This window comes from Lynx canadensis, chromosome D3 (assembly GCF_007474595.2).
Source record: "Lynx canadensis isolate LIC74 chromosome D3, mLynCan4.pri.v2, whole genome shotgun sequence".
In the NCBI taxonomy this organism is placed as follows: Eukaryota; Metazoa; Chordata; class Mammalia; order Carnivora; family Felidae; genus Lynx; species Lynx canadensis.
In genome coordinates, this window is record NC_044314.2 from 86,621,695 (window position 1) to 86,641,756 (window position 20,062).

The 20,062-nt window shown below is 40.0% G+C and overlaps 1 protein-coding gene across 1 annotated transcript in view; it reads right to left on the reverse strand.

Annotated features, from left to right (window-relative positions):
• Window positions 1–704: 704 nt before the first annotated feature.
• The window catches only part of CLIP1 (CAP-Gly domain containing linker protein 1), a 126,813-nt gene continuing 107,455 nt past the window's right edge, over window positions 705–20,062 (reverse strand). The window contains 6 exon segments of the mRNA XM_032595412.1: window positions 705–2,987; window positions 3,283–3,407; window positions 6,472–6,521; window positions 7,085–7,235; window positions 7,320–7,437; window positions 13,494–13,546. Of these exon segments, the coding sequence (XP_032451303.1) occupies window positions 2,762–2,987; window positions 3,283–3,407; window positions 6,472–6,521; window positions 7,085–7,235; window positions 7,320–7,437; window positions 13,494–13,546 (723 nt within the window). The 3' untranslated portion in view covers window positions 705–2,761.

A 20,062-nucleotide genomic window follows, 5' to 3' on the forward strand; every position in this document is an offset into this window, starting at 1 on the left:
GCCTGGAATTTAATTGCTTAATAATTACTGTTTTAGAATGATTCATTCGTTTTAATACTTCGAGGGTGGAAATTGTCTGGGATGTGAAAGAGGCTTGAAAACATTTGCTCTTCGAGTGGATGGCTCTATTCAGTCCTTTACGTACACTTTGTTATGAAGAAAGGACTCACCCATGAGTCTGAGTAAACAAAGAGCAGAATTTGGGGATGATGCTGAAAAGCAACCAATCAATCATACATACACACTGGCACTCTCAATTCCATGATTTCATCAAAACCCTTTAAATTTTAAAATAACGTGTTTCTACTCAATGCTGACTGTTTCATGCCCTAATTCTCAACCCGGTTTTCACAGTGATTCTCAATCTATATCACAAATTCTTACCACAGGTACAGACTTTTTTGCCCAACTGAAAAGGTGTATTATTTTAGCACCGTGAAAATAAATGTTCTCAGCAGGCCTTGTCACAAACTCTTATATTAGGGCAAAAACTTACGGTGAAGAGGTGAGATGCCCAAGGCTAGTGAAATCCCAAGCATGCACGCATGTAAATGAGCAAGAGCAGGATGATCAACTATCCTTCTCCCAAAGGATCACAATGCTAGGTAATGATCAACATGGGTGTTTAACTTGTATAGGGATCCGATGTTTGGAAACGTTGCTATACTGCGGTAGTTGCCCTATAAATATTGCAGACCTTAGTGTTTTCTTCCGTAGTTTTTATTGATATCATTGACATATAACATCGTATTAGTTTCAGGTGTATACAACAGGATTTGACTGTAAGTATATACTGCGAAACGATTACCACAATAAGTTAAAACAGTCTGAGTCTTTTAATTCCCTATGGTTAGTAGTGAAGTCAAGGACTAGTGTCAAGGTATCATTTAAGGAGGTAAAAGTATTGTTCTTGTTCAACTAATAACTCTGCTTTGGAAATATCGACCTGTTGGGGAGTCTGTGCTCATAAAACAAATGTTTGGTTCAGTAATCATTTTGCTAAATATCACAGCAATTTTCAGGGTTTCTTTCCAAAACATCACGGATTATTAGGTAGTTGGTGCTACGTGGTGCCATTTATATTTTGTCAGGTAATACAGTGTGATATAGCAATGGATAACAACCTTAGGTATTTATTTTAAGTGGGTCATAGGATGCTTTGAGATGAGGATATATCAATTTCTTAAAAGCTGTTTATCAACAAGACTGCAGTAGAAATTACTATTTGGATCTATAGTGCACACTCATTTAAAGAAAAAGAAAACATTATGACAAATAAACCTGGGAAGAATATGTTTACTACCACTGGCAAAAAGAATAACCATTTATTAAAGTAGATACAGAACACTCGTTTGCTCAAATTTTAATACTGCTTTACATTTTGTTTGTGAAACACTTCCTATTATAATGTTTATAACCAAAAATTTTAACTAATTACAGATTTTTCACTTGTCAGACACACATTTGATAATCTTGAGGGAAAAAATACATCAAAGGCATATATACAATTATAGAAGTTCTTATTATACATGTAGCACGGAAGATACATTACTTTTTACATATTGTAGAAGACATTCAAGTGAGATAAATAGATTCAAACTGGTTGATAAACTTCTGATGGTTGAGGTCCTTCATTTTATTTTTTGTGATAAGAAAATCCAAAATTATCAATGTTGAATTTCTCATCGTACATTCATCTAAAAACAGTTTTTAAAAAACTTGTAAAGGTTGTAGATTGGTTAATTTAGGTATTTTAATAGTGGCTTATTATCTAATTAACTGACTGCTGGGGATATCTGCTGAAGAAAGAAAAAGATTTAGAGGAAATTCTCCCAGGTATTTATATCTGATAAAGAAACAAAATGAAAACGGAAAAAAAAAACTAGTTGCAAAGCCACGTGATATCATTTCGGGCCTAGTCCATTATGTCCTGATGTGTTTTCTTTTTCATAAAGGTAAAAATCTGAAAAGAAAGACATTGTATTTTGTCCCAAAATATAGATTTTTTAAAAATATATACATATAATATATAGAAGCTGAAATTATGCAAAAACCAATAAACAAAACACCACAGTAGAGTAAGTAGGTGCAGCATATAGATTATAAAATGTCCCCACAGCAGTTTGGGGGCTTCCCCTCCTGTTACCTGTTTCATGATTTTACAATCACACCTAAGTATTATCAAGCCTGAAATAAAGGCACTACTGACATCAGGTAGTGCAAAGAGCTCAGATACTTCTTTAAGAATAAAATACTTTAAATGAGTAGTTGAAAATGCAAAATGGCACATTTTTCCAACTCATTCCAGTGTCAAAGCTTAACCAAAACATCTAAATATACAAATGCAGCCTGGAAAATTTTAGTGCAAATATGAAAAGTAACAGCATAATTTAAAGTTACTTAAATAAGGTATTGTAAGGGTAGGAATTGTTCTATGAGGCTTCCCTAGGGACAGTGAATGTAATGGCATCTGGTGCAACGTCTTGTTAGAACTTTTAAAAATCAAGAAGACAAATTAGAGGTGAAATCTCACCTACTAAGTATTTATTAACTTCTGGGGGGGGGACTAAAAGGGTGATGTACTGAAGATCAAAATATTCTCTTCGATTTGTTGACGGGGGTCAAAAATAACGTGAGTTCCGCTGAAGGCCGCCGCACAATGCTGGTGTCCAGCTGCCTCCGCGCCGGTGCGGGTGGAGCCGGTGCCGGGAGGAGCCGGTGCGGGGGAGGCGCCGGGCGCGGGGCAGGGGCCGGGGCTTCATCAGAAAGTCTCGTCGTCGTTGCAGTTGGTGGCCCAGTGCCCAAACACCTCGCAGATTTCACAGTACGGGCGTTCCTCGCTCCGACTGCCGTGGTGTGTGGAATGGGGGGGGTCCTCTGACACCTGCGCCTGCGTGGGACAATCCTCTGTGTCGTGGAGGTCAAAGCAGTCACATATGTCACAGAAGAGGCGAGGTTTCTTCTTGGACTGTTTCTCCTGGTCATCGCTACAAATGTTAACGTGCATAATCAGAAACTCAGGAGACAGTATCACTCATAACAAAAAATAAGAACGAATTATGGCCACGTCTGGGAGCCTTGAGTGTTAAGTTCTACAGTCCACATTAGAATTTTCACATCAAACCATTCGCAGTGTATCATTCTCTTGCCAGATTTGTGGAACTCCATTTGTGGACAAGTAACCACAAGGCAATGATTTCTCCAATCCCCTGGAACCTACTTTTAAAAACCTTTATTTAGATGGAGCTAAGGTTCTGGTTAGTATTGCTTAATATAAAATACCTGTCATAATTGTTTAGGTCATCGCCGTTCCCATTCAGGGCTGCCTCTGACATCATCTCCACCTTCATCTTGAGGTCTTGATTCTTCCTCTGAAGGTCCACTATTACTGAATTTAGGAAATCAATCTGATTTGTCCCGGGGGGGGGGGGGAGAGAAACAGATGAGTAAAATGTCTACAGTGTGTATGCTGGAGGATGGATGTGGTATGAAAGTATACTCTCACGCTATGGCTACAGGGTGTGCTGGACTCACAGGAGGGGGAGATAGTGGCCATTCCTGAGCCCACGTTTAAACGCTTTATATATACACATGGACACCAGCAAGACCCTACAAAAAGCGGAACCAATTAGTTGTCCCATTGAACTGTAGAACAGATGCAGAACTTTGATGTTCTGTAGATTGGAAAAAGTTCACGGAAATTCTCCTCAGACCACCGTTTAACATTTACTCATTGGTCATGGTGGCACAGTAAACAAACGTCATCTTCAGAGCAAAACGAAGGTGTTTTCAAGAGAGGGCTCCGGCTCCCTTCAGCTGAGGAGACACTCTGGCACACAGTGACAGGGCAGAGCCCAGGTAGCACACGTGTGGCCAGCACCTGTACCAAGATTCACTGAGCAGTGGGGTAACAAGGTGACCATCAGGAGGAGACACTCTGGTCCTAACATCTCCTTTCAAATCAAGGGCGCTCTAAAAACAAAATGTTTTTTCCCCTCTTCTACTTATAATAAAAAGGTCCAATCACTCTAAATACCTAAGTCCTACTTTACAATATTAAAAATTATGTATTTCATGTTTTAAAGACATATTTGGCCTTGGGGCGCCTGGTGGCTCAGTCGGTTAAGCGTCTGACTTCAGCTCAGGTCATGATCTCACGGTTTGTGAGTTCAAGCCCCGCGTCGGGCTCTGTGCTGACAGCTTGGAGCCTGGAGCCTGTTCCGGATTCTGTCTCCCTTTCTCTCTGCCCCGCCCCTGCTCACACTCTGTCTTTGTCTCTCTCAAAAATAAAAAAACATTAAAAAAAACATTAAAAAAAAAAAGAAATATTTGGCCTTATTCCCCTGCCGGGGCAAGTTATGAAACAAAGCTAGCAATCACTGGCTTTGTGATTCTCTGCAGAATACCCCTTCCAATACTGACGGGAGGCTTACGTTTTCTAAGACTTTATCCTGTTAGGAGCTACAATTCAGGAAGAAGAAAAAGCCACAAAATGGATGTAGGTATAGTGGGGAACCACACACACACACACACACACACGCTCACAAATTAGGAAACATAAAACAAACCATTTGCTGATTGGAAGAAAAAGTGTTGGCAGCGGCAGATGAAACAAATGGAAGCAGAAAGGAGAGGGGAAAAGAAAACACTGTTAATGGAGTCTATGCTTCTTGGACACACAGAATAAGCAGACAACACTATCCAGGGGGAGTCAGTGCATCTGTTGAATCCTTTCATATCTTTCAAAAGAGATAGATAGCAGATGACTAAAGCAAATCACAAACTCACTGAACTTTGCTTTTATTTAAAGATGATGGGGGCACCTGGGTGGTTCGGTCGGTTAAGTGTCCCGACTTCGGCTCAGGTCATAACCTCATGGTTCTTGAGTTCGAGCCCCATGTCGGGCTCTTTACTAACAGCTCAGAGCCTGGAGCTTGCTTCAGATTCTGTGTGTGTCTCTCTCTCTGCCCCTCCCCTACTCACGCTCTCTCTCTCAAAAAAAAAAAAAAAAAAAAAAAGAATGGTAAAATAAATATGAACATGCTGGCTTTTGTACTTTTGAATTTTGAACAGGATAAATATATCCAACATATAGTGCTAAAATTGAAGGTGGAAGTTAGTTGCTATGTGCAATTATATTTCCAAATACAAACAGTTTGCCTCCTTATAATCCCATTTTTAAGGCTAAGTCTGTTTTGATAATTTTGGCTTTAGGGAAACAGCTTTCAAGATCTCTGTCTTTTTGGGGCACCTGGGTGGCTCAGTCGGTTAGGCACCTGACTTCGGCTCAGGTCACAATCTTGCGATTCTTGAGTTGAGCCCCACATCGGGCTCTGTGCTGACAGCTCAGAGCCGGAAGCTTGCTTCTGATTCTGTCTCCCTCTCTCTGCCCCCTGCTCACGCTCTGTGTTCCTCTCTCTCAAAAATTAACAAACATTAAAAAAATTAACAAAAAAGAACTCTGTCTTTTTAAGGTCAAGAGGAGCAAGGAATCTTTTGATCGGGTAATTCTACTTTTACGAATCTATCCTAGAAAAATACTAGAATATCTGCAAAATGACAGATATTCAAGATAATTCATTATAGCATTGTTCATAATACACCTAAAAAGATTTAAAAAAATCCCAAATGTCCTGTCAGCTGACAAGGAACTGATTATAGTACATCCACATAATGCATACTATACAGCAATAAAAAAAGACCAGATTATGTAATATGCCACCATTTGTGTTAAAAAAAAAAAAAAAAAAGGATAGGACATGTTCTTAAATCTCTGAAAAGATTTGTTGAAGATACTAATAAGAGTGATTCCCTGTTTGGAGGTCTGGGAACTGAGAAGAGAGATGGTGTTTGGAGTGAGACTTTCTACCATATACACTTTTACTATTATTTACTGTTTACACCATATGAATGTATTACGTATGCAAAAGGCTAAGTGGTTTTTAACAACAGTGCGTAGGGACCCCTGGGTGGCTCAGTCAGTTAAGCATCTGACTTTGGCTCAGGTCATGACCTCATGGTTTCATGAGTTCAAGCCCCGCATCAGAATCCATGCTGACAGTGTGGAGCCTGCTTTGGCTCCTCTGTCTTCCTCTCTCTCTCTGTCCCTCCACCACTCGTGCTGTCTCTCTCTCAAAAATAAACAAACTGAAAACAAATTAAAAAACAAAACCAAACAAAACAGTGAGTAAGGGGCACCTGGATGGCTCAGTCGGTTGAGTGATTTCGGCTCGGGTCATGGTCTCATAGTTCGTGAGACCTCCCCTCGCCCCGTGTTGGGCTCTGGACGGACAGTGCGAAGCCTGCTTGGGATATTCATTCTCCCTCCCTCCCTCTCTCTCTCTCTCTCTCTCCCCCACCCTCTCTCTCTGCTCCTCCCCAACTTGTGCTTTCTCTCTCAAAATGAACTTTAAAAAAAAATAAAAACTAAAAAAAATGTCAAGCAAGCCACGCAAAGGAAAGGAATATTACCTGACTCTCCTGGGCTCTTTCATCCTCTTCTGCCTGAGTATCAGTATTACCTTGTATCAAAGAAAGGGGGGGAGGGGCGGATTTTACAAAAACTGCAATCTTGTTTTCCTGAGTTACTATAACAAATGGGCCAGTGATAGACACGTATTTCCAAGTGAAATTCCCAAATGTGCCTCTCTGAGAACAGTTCATGGGTTCCTGTCCCACATCTGGAGCCCTAAGGGATCTGGCCAGATGCTGGCCCTACCCCCTCGGTGTTCTCCGCCCGGCTGGCCCACGGCTGGTGAGGGCGCCCATCACACCCACCAGGAAGTTAAAGTAGCAAGCAAGTAGCACGTGCTCACGAAGGGGCCACCTCTGTTCCCCTTTACCGCAGCGCATTTCAGAGCCGACGGCTGCCCTCGCGGTCGCACGTCCTCTATTGCTGCCCGCGTTTCAGAGGTGGGGATGGCGGGCACGTCCCTGGGCAGAGGACCTGTGTCATGACCCTTATCTGCGTCAATGGGAGGAGAGCCAAAGGCAGCCGGGCCGAGGCCGGGGGCGGCGCAACAGCTGCCATCCCAGGGCACCTCACTAGGAACGGCTCAGCTGCAGGAGGCGGCCGGCACTTTACCTGAGGAGCTGCCGAGCTGCCTCCTGTTTTCTTTGAGTTGAAGCTCCAGGTTCTTTACCTGGAGTTCAAGCTTCGCCTTGTCGGACTCCAGAGACTGGACGACTGAGTGCAAGGACTTGGCGGAGGCGCTCTCTCCCCTGAGCACCGTGACCTGAAACACAGCAGGTGAGCTGAGGCTCCCACGGGAACAGAAAGAGGCGGCGGGAACAGAAAGAGGCCGCAGGCGGTACTCTACCTCATTTCTCAGTTTTTCCAGCTCTGCATCCTTTTCGGTGAGTAAGGCACTAGTAATGCTGATGGATTTCTGCAAGGAAGCTTTTTCTTCATCGGTTTCTTTTATTAACTTGGATTCTCTAAAAGACCAAAGAGTTAAAAATTCCACAAATCAACCGAGAGAGTGGTCAGCGTCCAACTGCCCTATGACAAACACGCGATTAACTTGAGTTAACGTAAAGAAAAAAGTATCATGGGGAAGTTTAAAAGGGGGTTACGGCTATTATGCTTGCAAAATTTTACTTGAAATTTTACTCACTGTGAGGGAGAACAAGTTTACCTATGCATAGACATGCCAGAATCTGCATATCATTGTATCCATTTGAATTTAAAGAAACATGTTAATAACTTTGGAAGAGGTAGAATTTAAAAAAAAAAAAAAAAAAAAAACAGAACAAGACTGTTGTACCCCCAAAGAATTCTTTTAAAAATCTAACCCCCACCCCAGCTGAATTCTGTTACTTTTTGAATAAATTATTACCAAGCAATAACAACAATTAAAATACACACATGCAAAGCGATTATACACGGATGTCATGCAGAGCAGTTTTATGCTGGAGGTATCAATTGGTTCTCACTAATTTGTTACTTTTAGCAACTTCCAAGAATGTATTTTTGAGATCTCATGGGCCAAAACAGTAGCAAAGATTATTACTGCTATTCATACTGAAGGATTATTACTTTTCATCCACAGAATCTGAAAAGGACATTAAGTTGCTCATAGAAATGACAGGTAATTACATAAAGGCTGGAACAGAAATGTTAACATGGATTTCCGGGTGTAGAATGAAAGCACAGGGGGAGTCTGGAGGGAGACGGGCAGAGCACTTGGTTCAAGGTCTCAGCCTGACTCCGAATTTGTCTGTCAGCAGAGGGAGGGGGACCAGGTCTTAAGGAGAGAGACACATTTATCCTGGAGTCAAGGGGTGGGAAAAAGAAGGGGAAGATGAAGGAAAGACAGGGAAGGAGGGCAAGACACAATAGATATAACCCAGAAGGGCAGGCTACTCTGTGTTTACGTGTGTGTATCTAAATTTTTGTTGCAAAAATTATATGCATTCAGAAAGTGCCACGAAAGACCAGCAAAGACTGCAGGAAGCTGAGGAGGCATGACCACTGAATGCAGTGTGGTTTCCTAGACCGAATCCCAGAAGAGGAACAAGACATTCGTGGAAAAACTGGGGAAATCTGAACCGAGTCTGGAGTCTAGCTAAGCATACTGAACTAACATTACTTTCTCAGTCTGGACCAATGTCCAGGGAGTGTGCAATGTGTGTGTGTCAGGGGATGTGGGGCGATGGCTATGTGGGAACTCTCTGTACTGCCTCTGCAACTCTTCCGTAAATCCAAAATTGTTAAATAAAAAAAGTTTTAAAAAAATTACATGCAGTGTGAAACAAGAGGGGAAAAAAAAGTCCTTGTTTCACAAAAATTTTTAGAAAAAACATGACTGGAAGAAATTCCCAGCTAGTCCTCAGACCCTCCAACCTACAACACTGCATTAATGTAGATGATCACCTGTGAGTCCAAAACTTCAAGAACAAGAAGTCAAATCCCTCCCGGTTCTAGAAGGAGGGACGGGGTAAACACGAGCATGTCACATGGTTCAGTCTGTTTGAGAACTGACTGGAAAAGTCGGAAACTGAGGCCCAGGTTAGAGATGGCAGAATGTATGTCTGGTTAGTGAGACCCAAGATATCCGGCACACGAATTACAGAATTCTCATGATTTATGGTAAATTGAAATTCTACACAAAGATGAAAATATAAGTGTTGCATTTATCTCATTGTGTGGCTTACACTTATAGTCCAGAATAAGTAGTAAGAAAAGAATCTGAGACTTACAGAAATTTCTTGAATTCAACACCCAAGCATGATATGAACACTGGAGAAGGGGTGGGTATTGGTGCTGTTAAATTACTAAGTGAGGAATACCTCGCTAGGAAATAGGGTCTTGCTTAGGTTAAAACAAAGCAAAGATTTCAATGGGAGGAATATATAGGTGTTCTTCCACCTGGAAAGTAAATATCTGATGTTATCCACAGTTATCCACAAAATCCTGGGCTCCTTAAGTTTCAATTAAACTTATTTGGTAGTTTCTTCCATTGTAGAAACTATTTCAAGAGCTTCACTTGGTGAGAAATCCAACTCCAATTTGAAAAATATAGTTTTACTGTTTTTACTGAAAAACACCAGGATATGGGGTTGGTGAACAGATTTAAGTTCTTCTATAATCAGAACTCTAGGCAACCAGAATCTCACAGAGTCTTTGTGGCAGGCAGGGACAAAGACACCAGCAGATGATAGAAGGTAAAAGGTACGGGAATCTTTGCTTCTCACGTACACACGACCCCTAAGTGAGGCCGCCTTCGAAGAAGATGGCAGGCTGAACGTGTCTTGGACAAGTTGTCAAGAGACACATGGTTAGGAGAGGGATCTGCCTTGTGATTTATACATCAAATGACAGGACAAATAGCCTTTGGCAGCTTGTCTTCATGGCCGGTCTTCACTGCTGGCTTCTTGGGCTATTTCCAAGCCCTAATCCTACTGTGCAAACCAAGAGGGACGAAATTATACCATATATGCCAACGTTACTGACATGTGAGTCACAAACCACACTGACAGGAGCGCCTGTGCTACACTCTGAAGCCATGCTGGCTAGAAGGACTTGGTGCTGCTGAAGGTATCGAGAAGGGAAGATAAACACGGTGTGAAAGAACGGCTCTAAGGGCCAGATACCTTTCCCTTCCAGGGAACATATTACCCAGATTCTTTCCTTACTACTTATTTAAGAAATAAATTCTAGTAATGAAGCAGATACCTTAAAGTGTAACTGGGCAAGCTTAAAAAATGCAAGATAGCAAGAACCAAACATTAGAAACACGAAAAAAATGCAGGTAATGTAAGGAGAACTAAATTTTCACTGAAGCTCTTTGCTGTATATAGATCTAAAACCGGTGTGTGTGTGTGTGTGTGTGTGTGTGTGTGTGTGTGTGTGTATGTATGCTGCTAGGAATATTTTACAAAACAAAAGCAAGACACAGAGGGACAAAGGCAGCCAAAAAAATATATACAACAAGTTGTTTTACTAAAAATATATGAAATTTATTTATTATAACGTGGATAGACTTTCTTTAGTCTTACCATTAAAGACACACAGATAGAGCAAAGGAAGCAGGAGTAGGGAAGGGAAAAGAGAGGGTGAAATGAGCATTGATAAGTAGCGCAAGCTCGAGACAGTCAGACAGTCAGCAACCCACACTGAGCTTAACGAGCTGGAGTAGCACGGGACCGCTTCAGACCCGGTCTCTCAGACGGGGTCGCCAACCAGTTTCCATTCCTGACATTTATCCCGCATTTACTCTAACAGAATTAATTCTGACTCCAAGAAGTCCACATCTAACATTTGAGCTCCAGAGTCCCTGCTTTGACATCAAAAAGCCTAGAGAAGGGAGGGAGGCCAAACATGTTCCCAAATCTGCTGTAGGCTTTAGTGGACAGGGGAGCACACTTGTCCACTTAGGTCAGTTAGAGCAATTCGAGGTTGGCTCTGCTGGGTCAGGTATCTTGGAGCCTGGTTTGAAAGAGGTCCACCCGACTTGGAAACCAGCTTCCAAAATAACGATTGTATTTTTAAGTGAAGAGAAAAACCTGAACTACAGATTGCTTGCAATTTAATGTTTAGGTACCAAAAAACCATAGCAAATACAGGAAGACCCTACTACTGAACGAGAAGCAGTCTGTGCCTCAGGGTCAGAAGTTAAGTTCTGCACTTCAATACAATGACCATTTCAATGCCACACTTACAGACTATCTTGACTATGTATGTTCAATGATCACTTCTGAATTAAGCCCTTGACTAAGATCTCAGTTCTTGCATCAACAACTACATTGCAAATATCTTTACGATTTAAGTACTTTACAGACTTAAATTAAGAGCGTTATCAAATTCTTCTCAGTACTCCATGCTAAATTTACTTAACTATTACACACACAGATCTACATAGGAATCCATTATCACACTGGCTTTTAGAGGACACTTAAGGTATCAAGAAGGGAAGATAAACACGGTGTGAAAGAATGGCTCTAAGGGCATTTCCCTTCCAGGGAACATATTACCCAGATTCTTTCCTTACTACTTACCTAAGAAATAAATTCTAGCAATGAAGCAAATACCTTACAGTGTTACTGGGCAAGCTTTAAAAATGCAACATAACAAGAACCCTACTACTTAATGAGAAGTAGAGGACACTTAAGGGCCCAAATTATTAGCTAAAATAGATCTGCATTCAGATTTCAGAAATAGACACAACTTTCCATGAGGATTAATTTGACCAAAAAACAGCGCTAAATAGGGTAAGTTAGGTTTTCAAAATTTTCACTTTCAGAAACAATTACCATGTTTATCAGCATTTATTGATATAAAGAGTGATTTTCAGGAGACATTCTCCTAAACTTATCCAGGAATTAAAATGGGAGCAAAGATGGTGAATTAAGAAGTGGCCTTAACAAGCCCCCAAACTTGTTCTACCTTTTTAAGCCAAGAAAAAAGTCACAGGCCTGCTCACATTTTGAAAGGCATGTAATTTAAAGTCACATGGAAAAGACTAACGAAGCATAGCAGCTTTATTCTTTAAAGGAAAAAAAAAAGATTTAAAATTAACGATAAATAAATGTACAGTGAGAAAAGAGCCAGCATAAACATCTGACACCCTCTGTCTTACGCTTGCATCTGGGTTCTTGGCTAAGTTGCCCAACATTCTGGGCTCTCCTTTCACCCTTTATAAATGCAGGCCCCGCCATATATTTTGCGGGGTTGTCCTGAGATTAAGTTTGTGAATTGTGAACACAAAGGGATAATGTCAGTACTTGCTTCCTTACACCAGCCCCTTTTTCCCATGCTCTCCTGGCAGAATGTGACAGGAACGAGCCCTATCAATTTTTTTTCACATATCCTTGATAACTGCATAAGGAGGTTCTCTTTAAAGAAATGGAGCCTTATTTATGTAAAATGGAAATATCCTGAGGCCCGCCCTCGCAGAGCCGGCTGCCTACACAAGGACGGGGTGGGGGCAGTGATGCATTCTGTGTATATTCTGGTAGGAAACTTTAAGTAAGAATGAATCGAAGTATTTCCTAATTAAACAAGAAAGGAGGAAAGGCACTCCTGGACTTGAAGCCTAATGTCCTTTGGAATGTTCCTTGTGGATCCCAATATCTCTGTAGGCTAAAGAAAGCCCTCAATTCCTAAGCCACCGCCATGCTGGCAGGAGCAGACTGCCAGAGTAAAACACGTGTGTCAGCGGTCAGGGAGAGAAACTTCCTCTTCCCGACCAGAAAGAATAATAAAATACTTTGCAGGAGCGTGGATTCTTGATTAAGCTCTTCTTAAAGAATTATGTTTAGTTCTGTTTTCAAGAAGAGAAAAGTACGTCACTGTCGTGACGCACATCTACTCAGCAAACCACCATCAGGGCTGTGGTTCTCGGCAACAGTACCCACCCATCTGCCCGGCACGCAGCGTAAAGCACAGAAGTTCTCTAGACACAAACTGCACATTTTACAAGAGCAGACAGAGACTGTCAAGATACGTAAGCATCAGGCTTCTAAACAGTTATTTCTGTGGCCCCATTTATCCTTACTCCAAAGTGCTGGAAGGTTTCCATTTAAATGTCATTTGATTATCATCAAAGAGTAACAGAGAAGAAAGCTCTTTCTTAGAAAACAGAAACATTCAAATTGATGCTAACACATTATTATTGAAATGTTCAAATTTTTATATAATGCAATCAGTATTTATATGCAGATCAATTACTCTACATAAGATTACAGCATTTTCAGTTACTGAAAAGAAGAGGTAACAGCGGTATAATGAGACAATCTGATTTTGGAACATTTCTGAATAAATTCAACAGACCATGGCTTAAAAATTAACCTGTCCTTTGTCTTTGTAATTAGACTGTAACTTTTGCAAATAAATTTTCATCATTACCGGTTATGAGCACCAAACCATCACAATCCAATCTTCTGAACAATAAGGAGGTGACGTGTTTTCTACAGTCACCATACACGTCATGTTCTGACATTTTCCTCATTAAACACACACACACAACAATAAACACAAAAAGAAAGCCTACCTCTTTTTCATTTCTAACAACTGATTATTGAGCACAGATCTCTCTTCTTCTAGCTGGAAAAAAACACACACAAAAAAGTTCAGTAGTCACAAAAGTCCACAGAGAGGCCTATTTCTCATTCCACATGTCACATTCCCAGGCTCCAGGGCAGCTAAAGCAATTGGCCTTCCTCACTGGCAACGAAAAAAGAACAAATGGTTACTACATCACGTACAGTCGTTAATTTACAAGTCATTTAGGACCTGAATGACTCCCCTTCTTCGGTACGTGCCCTATCTTCAACATTCAATAAATGTTTCGCTCATTTGTTAAATGAACGAGTGAAAGCTTCGCTGTTAACATGCTGGCTCCTTCACTGAAATCACACAGATCAAGTGTCACTAACTCCTGGATGGCTGGGAACAGGCTGTTTATGCCGTATGGGCCTCATTTCACGTCTACCACATTCCAGGCATTAGGTTTTCACCCATTAAGTAAGGAAGTTAGAAGAGATGTTCTAAGGAGTGTTTACTTCTATAATTCTATTATTCTATGACAGATAAATGCAAAAGGTTCAGTTAGTTAATCCTGTGAGAGATGACTCACCCCCCCCCCAATCTGTACCATGCAGAGTTTATTATGTGACATATCAATTTCAGCTCACACTTGTGAAAGCTGTGTTCCACACAGGTGAACACATTCCTGCGTGCTTTCTTTTCCAAATCAAAGGATAACACCAAAGACTATGGAACGGTTTCCAACAGCCCAGAATTTAAGCTATTAGCTCACTGCATGTAGTTTATGGTCTTATTTCTGATTATGTATTAATTATATCTATACTTTACTATGAGATCTTCAGAATTTTAAAGTTCTTAAATAGACATAAACGTGTGTGTTGAACCTAAAATTACACTTATCACACAATCTATTGAGGTTAACATACAGTTTTTCCACTGCAAACTCTGTTTTCCTAGTCTATTAAAGATGTATGCTTTTGTTCCACGAGTAATTCACAAAAAATATTTAGAAATTTTTAAAGAGTACAAGGAAGGAGAATAAGGGTGGGAGACAAGCTTTAAAAACTAAAATAAGAGGGAGAACATCTGGAGAGTGGGACGCGGAGATGAAAGGGCCTTTTTTTCCTTTATGGCCATTATACAGTTTATTTTTATTTTATTAAAAAAAATTTTTTATGTTTATTCATTTTTGAAAGACAGAGAGAGAGCACAAGCAGGGGTGGGGCGAAGAGAGAGGGGGACACAGAATCTGAAACAGGCTCCAGGCTCTGAGCTGTCAGCACAGAGCCTGACGTGGGGCTCGAACTCACGAACCAAGAGATCATGCATGACCTGACCGAAGTCGGATGCTCAACTGACTGAGCCACCCAGGTGCCCCTATACAATTTATTTTTTAAACAAGCTGTTTTATAATTTAAAAATTAAAACAGAAGAAAAAAAAAATCAATGAGACTTCAGACTGAGAAATACCTACAGTGAGGATAAATGGATAAAAACAGGTAATTCACAAGAGAGAAAATACAAATGATTAATAAACATCTGAAAAATCATTCAACACTTTCAAGAACAAGTTATGGAGAGAGTCCCCCTCTTTCTTGGAGGGAGTAATTGTGCCTGAATTTCCACAGAAGTTTGGAATACTTATGGTACTGATTTTTTTTTTTTTAAAGATTTTTTTTTTTTTAAATTTTTTTTTTCAACCTTTATTTATTTTTTGGGGGACAGAGAGAGACAGAGCATGAACGGGGGAGGGGCAGAGAGAGAGGGAGACACAGATCGGAAACAGGCTCCAGGCTCCGAGCCATCAGCCCAGAGCCCGACGCGGGGCTCGAACTCACGGACCGCGAGATCGTGACCTGGCTGAAGTCGGACGCTTAACCGACTGCGCCACCCAGGCGCCCCTGGTACTGATTTTTTTAAAGGAAATGTTTTTTTCTTCTTCTGGTCCAGTATCCAATCTAGGATAATAAGTTCATTTAATAGGTCAGATTTAACCTAACTCATTCCTCATTCTTCCCTTTTGTGGCTTTGACATTTTTGAATTAAAAAAAAAATTTTTTTTTTAGTATTTCTGAGAGAGACAGAGTGCAAACAGAGGAGGGGCAGAGAGAGAGAGAGGGAGACACAGAATCCGAAGCAGGCTCCAGGCTCTGAGCTGTCAGCACAGAGCCCGACACAGGGCTTGAACCCACAGACCGTGAGACCATGACCTGAGCCAAAGTCACACGCTTAACGGACTGAGCCACCCAGGGCTCCTTTTGAATTTTTTTTAACGTTTATTTTTGAAAGAGAGAGAGTGTGTAAGCTGGAAAGGGGCAGAGAGAGGGATAGACACTGAATGTGAAGTAGGCTCCAGGCTCGAGAGCCTGATGTGGTGCTCAAACTCACAAACCATGAGATCATGACCTGAGCAGAAGTTGGGTGCTTAACCGGCTGAGCCACCCAGGTGCCCCGGCCTTGACATTTTTGAATCACACAAGCCAAAACCTACTTCACATGATTTCAAACCTTTTAAATTCACTGAGACTTATTTTATGGTCTCTCCTGGAGAATGTTCCATGTGTGCCTGAGAAGAATGTGTATTCTGTTCCTCTCGGGTGGAGTAGTCTATAGATGACTATTAGGTTTAGCTGATTCATAGTGTTGTTCAAGCTTTTATTTCGTTGTTGATCTTCTCTCAACAAGTTGCTGTTGTTCCATCTATTACCAAAATAAGGTATTGGAGTCTCTAACTTTTATTGCTGAATTGTCTTTCCTCCTTTAATTCTATCAAGTTTTGCTTTGCATATTTTGGGGCTTTATTATTAGGTGCATATATATTTATAATTGTTACATTTTGATTTTTTTATTATAAAATATCTTTCTCTGTCTTCGGTAAAAAGTTTTGTCTCAAAAGCCTATTTTGTCTGATATTAGTATAGCCACTCCAACTTGTTTTTGGTTACTGTTGGCATGTAATATCTTGTTCCGTCCTTTTATTTTGAACCCATTTCTGTCTTTGAATCTATGCTGTGTCTCTTATAAACATTATATAGTTTATATAATCTTATATAGTTAGATCATGTTTTTAAAAAATTCATCCTGACAATCTCTGCCAACCCTCTTTTAATCAGTGTTTAATCCATTTACATTTATTACAGGTAAATTACATACTTTTTTTCAATTAATAAATTTTATATTTTAGAGAGTTTTAGGTTCACAGCAAATTGAACAGAAAGTATCAACATTTCCCATACATTCCCTGCCCCCACACACGCACAACCTCCCACATTATCAACATCCCACACCACAGTGGTACATTTGTTATAGGCACTGAACACACATTGACACATCATTAATACCCAAGGTTCATTGTTTTCATTAGGTTCACTCTTGGTGCTGTACATTCTCTGAGTTCTGATGAATATATGAAGACATGTATCCACCATTGTAGTATGACCAAAGGTAGTGCCACTGCCCCAACAATCTTTAGTATTCTCCCTATTCATAACTCCCTCCCCCCCCCTTATTCCCTAACAACCACTATCTTTTAATGTCTCCATAGTTTTGCTTTTGATAGAATGTCATATCTTTGAAACCATACAATATGTAGCCTTTTCCAATCGGCTTCTTTCACTTAGTAATATGCATTTAACATTCCTCCATGTGGTTCCATGGCTTAACAGACCATTTCTTTTGGGTGCTGAGTAATATTTCATCATCTGGATGACCATAGTTTTTATTTATCCACTCACCTACTGAGGGACATCTTGGTTGCTTCCAGTTTTGATAACTGTGAATAAATCTGTTATAAACACTTATGCACAGGATATTGTGTGGATTATATTTTAGTTCATTTGGGTAAATACCAAAGAGCACCATTTCTGGATCTTATGGTAACAGTATGTCTAGTTTCGTAAGAAACTGCTGAACTGTCTTCCCAAAGCAGCTTTAACCATTTTGCACTGCTACCAGCAACGAATCAGAGCTCCTGTTACTCTACAGTTTCACCAGCATTTGGTGTTGCCAAATGTTTTCGATTTGGGCCATCCTGATAGTTGTATCATATCATCTCATTGTTAATTCACAATTCCTTAATGGCGTATGATGTTGAGCAACTTATCAAATGCTATTTGCCATCTATGTATCTTCTTTGGTGGTGTGTCTATTCAGGACTTTTGTCCATTTTGTAATTGAGCTATTCATTTTCTTATTGTTGAGTTTTAAGAGTTCTTTGTATATTTTGAGTAACGGTCCTTCATCAGGAGTGTCTTTTGTAAATATTTTTCCTAAATCTGTGACTTACCTTCTCATTCTCTTTTCACATGGTCTTTAACAAAGCAAAGTTTTTAATTTCATTAAAGTCCAGCTTATCAATCCTTTTTGTGGATCATGCTTTTGGTGGTCTTGTACCTAAAAAGTCACCAGTGTACCCAAGGTCATTTAGGTTTTCCCTGATTTTATTTTCTAGGAGTTTTATAGCTGTGCATTTTACATTTAGGTCTATGATCCATTTCAACTTAATTTTCACAAAAGAGGTAGTACCTGTGTCTAGATTCACCTTTTTGCATGTGGACATCCACTTGTTCCAGCACTATCTGTTGAACAATCTTTGTTCCATTGTATTGCCTTTCCTCCTTTGTCAAAGATCAGTTGCCTATATTTATGTGAGTCTATTTCTGAGCTCTGTATTCCATTGACCTATTTGTCTATACTAAGTCTTGAAATCAGGTAGTGTCAATCCTTCAACTTTGTTGTTCTTCAATACTGAGTTGGTTATTTGGGGTCTTTAACCTCTTCATATAAACTACAGAATCAGTTTGTCAATATCCACAAAAGAACTTGTTGGGATTTTGACTGGAATTGTGTTAAATCTATAGATCACGTTGGGAAGAGTCAATATCTTGACAGTATTGAGTATCTATCCATGAACAAAGGATATCTCCATTTATTTCATTCTTTTTTGATTTTGCTCATCACAGTTTTGTAGTTTTTCCTCAGATGCTGTCCATACATTATTAAACTTACCTAAGTATTTCATTTTGGGGAGTGCTTATGTAAATGGTATTAAGTTTTCAATTTCAAACTCCACTTGCTCATTGCTGATACATAATGACTGACTTTTGTCTATTAAACCTTGTATCCTGAAAATCTGTTGTAACCACATATATATATATATATATGTATGTATATATAAATATATATGTATATGAATATATTTGTATCTTCTAATACACACACACATGGATAGGATGGTTCTTTGTCAAGAATGCTGTTGATTGTGTGGCCATAGGGCAGGGGACTGTGACTGAGCGAGGCCAATACGTATGAAGTAATTCTTTTTACACAGTGCCCACACATGTCAATTAGTCTCTAATTTTTATTCGTGGTTGCTTTCTTCCATTTTCTTTCCACTCTACCACCTCAAATTTTGTTAGACATCTTCTCTCTTTATATTTGTCTATGTTTTTTCTTTTTCTTTCCTTTTTTTCTTTTTACCTTGCAAATGTTTTAAACTTACACTCAATGATCAAAATTAACACCACCAATAAATGGGATAAAGCACATCACATGACTCTTGGAAGGATACAACATCAATTATCTTCCTGCTAAAAACGTATAACCATCGTGATGAAACATCACAAACCCAAAATGAAGGATTTTATACCTCATCATTGGCCTGTTCTTTAAAAGAAAAAAGAGTCAAGTCATAAAATTTTGACTGAAAAAAAGGCAGAAGCAGCATTCCAGATAAAGAAAATGAGAAGAGACTGAAGTCAGTGAATGAAATACATGATCCTGGGGGCACCTGGGTGGCTCAGAGTCGGTTAAGCGTCTGACTCTTGATTTCGGCTCAGGTCATGCATGATCTCACAGTTCTGTTCGTGAGTTCAAGCCCCATGTCGGCTCCACGCTGGGTGTGGAGCCTGCTTGGGATTCTTTCTCTCTCCTGCTCTCTGCCCCTCCCCGACCTGTGCTCTCTCTTGCTTTAAAAATATAGTTTTAAAAAAGAAAAGAAGGGGAAGGGAGGGGAAAGGGAGAAAGAAATGCATGATCCTGGACTGGATACTGAGCCAGAGATGGGGAAAAACTATAAAGGTCATTTACTGGGACAACTGCCTGAACAGGAAAATGGCCTGTACATTGAATACTAGTGTTAAAACTTCCTGAATTTGGTAACTGCACTTTGGTTAAGGTAAAAACAAGTCCTTAGAGAATTTGAGTATTCTGTGTTCTATTTTATAATTTTTTTTGCAAAGTTTGAAATAATTTCCAAATAAAGTTAAAACACAATTCTATTCTATACCTGTAGCTCCCTGAGCTGTTAGCTTAGTTGTCTACTTACTTGCATTTAGTGCTCACACCAGTACTAGTCCTTTTGCCACAATTTCTCTTTAGATAAGTCCTGTATTTTGATTCATGGCCAGATTTTATCAGCAAGCAGCTACTTTTCAGAAGGATTCGTAGATGCCATAGCTTCTGAGTTCTTTCATGATATTTTTTCAGATGTTTTTGAAAACATCTACCTGTCCTTTCATCTGTGAATAATTGCCAGGATAGGACACTCCTGATCCTATTTTCTATCCCTCAGAA